The sequence below is a fragment of the Miniopterus natalensis genome, chromosome 18 (genome assembly GCF_054644295.1).
Source record: "Miniopterus natalensis isolate mMinNat1 chromosome 18, mMinNat1.hap1, whole genome shotgun sequence".
Taxonomy (NCBI): Eukaryota; Metazoa; Chordata; class Mammalia; order Chiroptera; family Miniopteridae; genus Miniopterus; species Miniopterus natalensis.
In genome coordinates this window covers 33,183,469-33,187,370 of record NC_142098.1, presented here as the reverse complement: position 1 = coordinate 33,187,370, position 3,902 = coordinate 33,183,469, and the positions used below count along the sequence as shown (strand labels likewise).

The 3,902-nt window shown below is 57.7% G+C and overlaps 1 protein-coding gene across 1 annotated transcript; it reads left to right on the top strand.

Moving 5' to 3' along the window:
• Window positions 1–289: 289 nt before the first annotated feature.
• On the top strand, window positions 290–2,493 carry CCL17 (C-C motif chemokine ligand 17). The gene is made up of 3 exons (XM_016206460.2): window positions 290–395; window positions 1,776–1,893; window positions 2,400–2,493. Exons 1-3 carry the CDS (start codon window positions 326–328, stop codon window positions 2,491–2,493), a joined length of 282 nt encoding a protein of 93 aa, XP_016061946.2. The 5' UTR covers window positions 290–325.
• Window positions 2,494–3,902: the final 1,409 nt, after the last annotated feature.

The following is a 3,902-nucleotide window of genomic DNA, read 5'->3' as shown; positions in this document are numbered from 1 at the left end:
CTTTTTCTGTTATTCTAATAGAGGAACCAAGAAATATCCCTGCAAAAGAAGAAGTATCGTTGTGACCCCCCGATGCATACACCTCGGTCCCCAGCTGAGTGCCCATTCTCTGGAAAGCCACAAACATTCCAAGCCTGGGCTTCTACTGAATCATCTCAGACACTTTGAACTCCACTGACCTGGGACAGATGGGAGGAAGAGGCGGTGGGAGGCGGGGCAAGGTCCCTGAGGAGGTTAAATAGGTCACCTCCACCCTTGCCTCTCAGCCTGTCTCCCCCGAGCAGACAGACCCACCGCAGAGACCTTCTCCTGGACTCCCGGCACCATGACCCCCTTGAAGATGCTGCTCCTGGTCACCCTCCTCCTGGGGGCTTCTCTGCAGGACACCCGTGCAGGTGAGAACAGGGGAGAGGGGTAGGCACCGAGGCTACCACAGCAACGCACGCAGTTGTGTATTCACACCTCACTTTTTCCTACAACCACATGAGAGGTCGGCAGCAATGGGATTTTGAGGGAGGCGTTCAGGGGAAAATGATGATGATGGTAACGATGAAGAGGAGGGGGGAGGGCCCAGCACCTGGGGACTGGCCTGGTGAGGACACAGTGCTCCCACATCTCACACTCCAGTGGTTGTGAGGCAGTGACTGTGGTCATTTTGACAGCGAAAAGCAAGGAATTCTAAAAGCATTTGTCAGCGTGTGTCGGATGAAAGGCAGGAGAACGGGTTCCCAGAGGATGTGAAAAAAGATCTGTGCATCCCATTGGGAAAGAAGGGCTGAAATCAGATCCAAAGCTGGCGGGGCCCGCCTGCCCCACAGCCCCGGCGGCCTCCGGGCCTATTTTGTGGGGCAGGGGCAGGCGGGCCACCTGCACAGCGGGTGGCACCTTCGCTCTCACTTCCGTGACACGCTGGGCCCGCTCAGCTCTGAGGGCGAGGTCGGAGGGCAGCGGGCCTTCCTAGAAAGCTCGCTAGCGCCGGCGTGGCGGTAGCGAAAGCCTCACGTCCCCAGCTTGTCTTCTTGCAAGTGTTGGATATTTGTCGTTGCGCAGAGATGAGGAAGCCGAGCCCCGGAAAAGCGTCTTGACGCTTCAGGCCTCCGTTTTATCATCTGTACAATGGGGCAGTGATAGCAACTGCGTCCAGGTGCGCTGGGAGGACTGAGCGGGCTGCTGCCCGGAAAGGCTCGGCTGGCCCAGAGTCAGGGCTGGAGTCAGGGCAGACACACATACAGATGCACACACAGACACACATGCAAGCGAGCCTGCACGACTCCCCAGACACACGCAGATATACACAGAGACACATGAAGACGCACAGTCATGGACACACACACAAACCCTCCCAGGCACAGGGATACATGCACATGCATACATACATTCACACCGAGATATACACACACATACATTCACACAGAGACACATGCACATACAAACACATTCACACAGAGACACACACATACATACATTCGCACACAGGGCCTCCTACAGCCCACACAGAGACCTCACACACACAGACGTGTGCATGTGACACACACACAGGCACATGTTCATGTTCCTCACATACTCCTCATGCAGAAACATACTCACAGATCCCCCCAAAACACACAGACACACACAACCCCATCCCTAACGCAGACCCACCCCTTTACCACACAGACACACACAGATATGCACACACAGACAGACAGACAGCCACACATACACAGACCCAGCACAGACCCTCGCTTAGCCGCAGACGCGCACGGACACACCCGCTCCTGTTTCTTCCTCTGCAGCTCGAGGGACGGGTGTGGGCCTGGAGTGCTGCCAGGAGTACTTCCACGGGATCATCCCCATCAGAAAGCTGGTGAGGTGGTACAGGACCTCAGAGGAGTGTTCCAGAGCCGCCATTGTGTAAGTCTGCCCCACCCCTCCCCCACCCGGACCCTGGGCGCTGAGCATGGGAGCAGAGGGCCCTGGAAAGAGGAGAGGAGAGCATGGCCTTTGTCACCCCCACCACCTTGGCCCTGTTCCTGTACCCCACACTGCGATGTCCAAGGCCCAGGCCTTGAGGTCTGCCTTCTGCATTGGTTTATGGGAATACTGAGGCCCTGAGAGAGATGGGACAGCCCTATGTCACACGGGCAGTGACAGCGGATGTAGTCACTTCCCTGGCCTGGGCCTGCATACCCCTAGCTCCCCTGCTCTTGGTGGGCTGGGCAGAATGAGGTGGGGGCAGAAGGTCCTCCTGCCCTGGCTCTCTGGGAGAGTCAAGAGTCACTGAGAACAGAGCCTGATGTCCCAGCTTCCCTACTGATGCAGTGTGACTTCAGCAAGTCCTGGCAGGTGCAGGACAAGGCTGCCTGGGGCTCTGCGGGGCCTTCCGCCCTGACACCCCTGACGGTTTTCTCCCCTTCTAGGTTTGTAACCGTCCAGGGCAAGTATATCTGTGTGGACCCCAAGGACACCAAGGTGAAGAGGACAGTCAAATACTTGAACATCATTAGGCCATAATGACCCCCGCATCCAGCGGTCCTGATTTGTCCCTGGACCATTTGGAAATTGCCCATGGCCTCAGTGTTTGCTACCCCAATCCCCAGCTGCCTGGCTCCAGTGGAGGCCCTACAACGATGGAGAGGATTCCTGTCCCCTTTTCTGAACTGGAACCATGGATGAAAAGGCCCCGATTAAAGTCTTTCTTTCTCAGTGTGGGTCAGCGTGTTCTGTCCGCCCCAAGATGTCACACTGCAAGGGCACTCGGGGGACATCTGGTCCTGTCCTGCCCAGGTCAGAAAGGGAACTGAGGCTTAGAGGGGGACATGGCTGCTGCAGGCCACCCTCAGGTGAGGGAGGCCCTGTTGAGAGAGGCCCAGGCAAGGGTGGGGCTGACGGGGTCCATGGGAAGGGCAGGGCAGGGGTGGACCAGAGGTTCATTGGACCCTCCTCTCTGTGGTGTGTGGGCAGGTAGGGTTCTGGGCAGTGTCGTCTGGGTTCTCTCAGGTCTCTTGTCTGCCCCCTAAGCCCCCCAGTCTCCTCCCAGACCAGCCTCTGTGCTCACCTGTGACCCCTTGCCCTGTGAGGAGCTAAGCACACACTTCCCCTTAAGTGTGTGATCCAGTTCCATGGATGCATCCAGCACCCTTCCTTGTAGGGTTCTACCGAGTACTGGGGAGCTCCCTGGCCTGGGGGTTCCTGCAGCCCCCTCCCCATCTCGCCCACATCTCACTGCAGAACCTTTGCAAGACCCAGGTCCCTCTCCCAGCTCAAACTCCAGGCCAGCACCCACGGCCCAAGTCCTGAGCCTGCTTCCAGCTGTCTGCAGTCTGAGCCTTGCCCGTGCCCTAGTGTCACCTCCCACTGTACCCAGCCCTCATCTCCTGCTCCAGTCAGGCTGCCCCCCCCCCAGCCTCAGCCAGAGCCAGCCCCCCACAACAGCGCCCACCCGATTCTCTCTCCTGCTGATTCCTCCAGCTGCTGGGGACTGTAGGACAACCCTCCTTGCAACACCCCAGTCTCCCATTGACTACTGTGTGGGTCTGTCAGTCCTGACTCCTCCAGGAGGCTAAGGGACCCTGGGGACCCCACAGCCGTGAGCTCAGAAGGATGGGGACAGGGAAGTTATGAACCCCCACCCTTAGTCCCCTCTGTCCAGGCCCAGCTCAGGGGCTGGAGCCCGCGTGCGCAGGGGGGAATCTTCAGATTCTAGTTCTGTCTCACTCTCCTGACTGCCCGTGGACATGTAGCTTCTCTCTCTAGGATGCGTCTGGGGGCAGAGGAACTTGGTGGTCTTCCTAGGATTTTGTGACCTGCATTGTTTTTTCAGGCAAAGCTTTTGCCTCTTGCTGCCTTCTTGTGGTCAATCATCTCACTGCAGGCTGAACTAGCTCTCTTTCCAGTCTCGGGCATAAAACAATGATAATAGT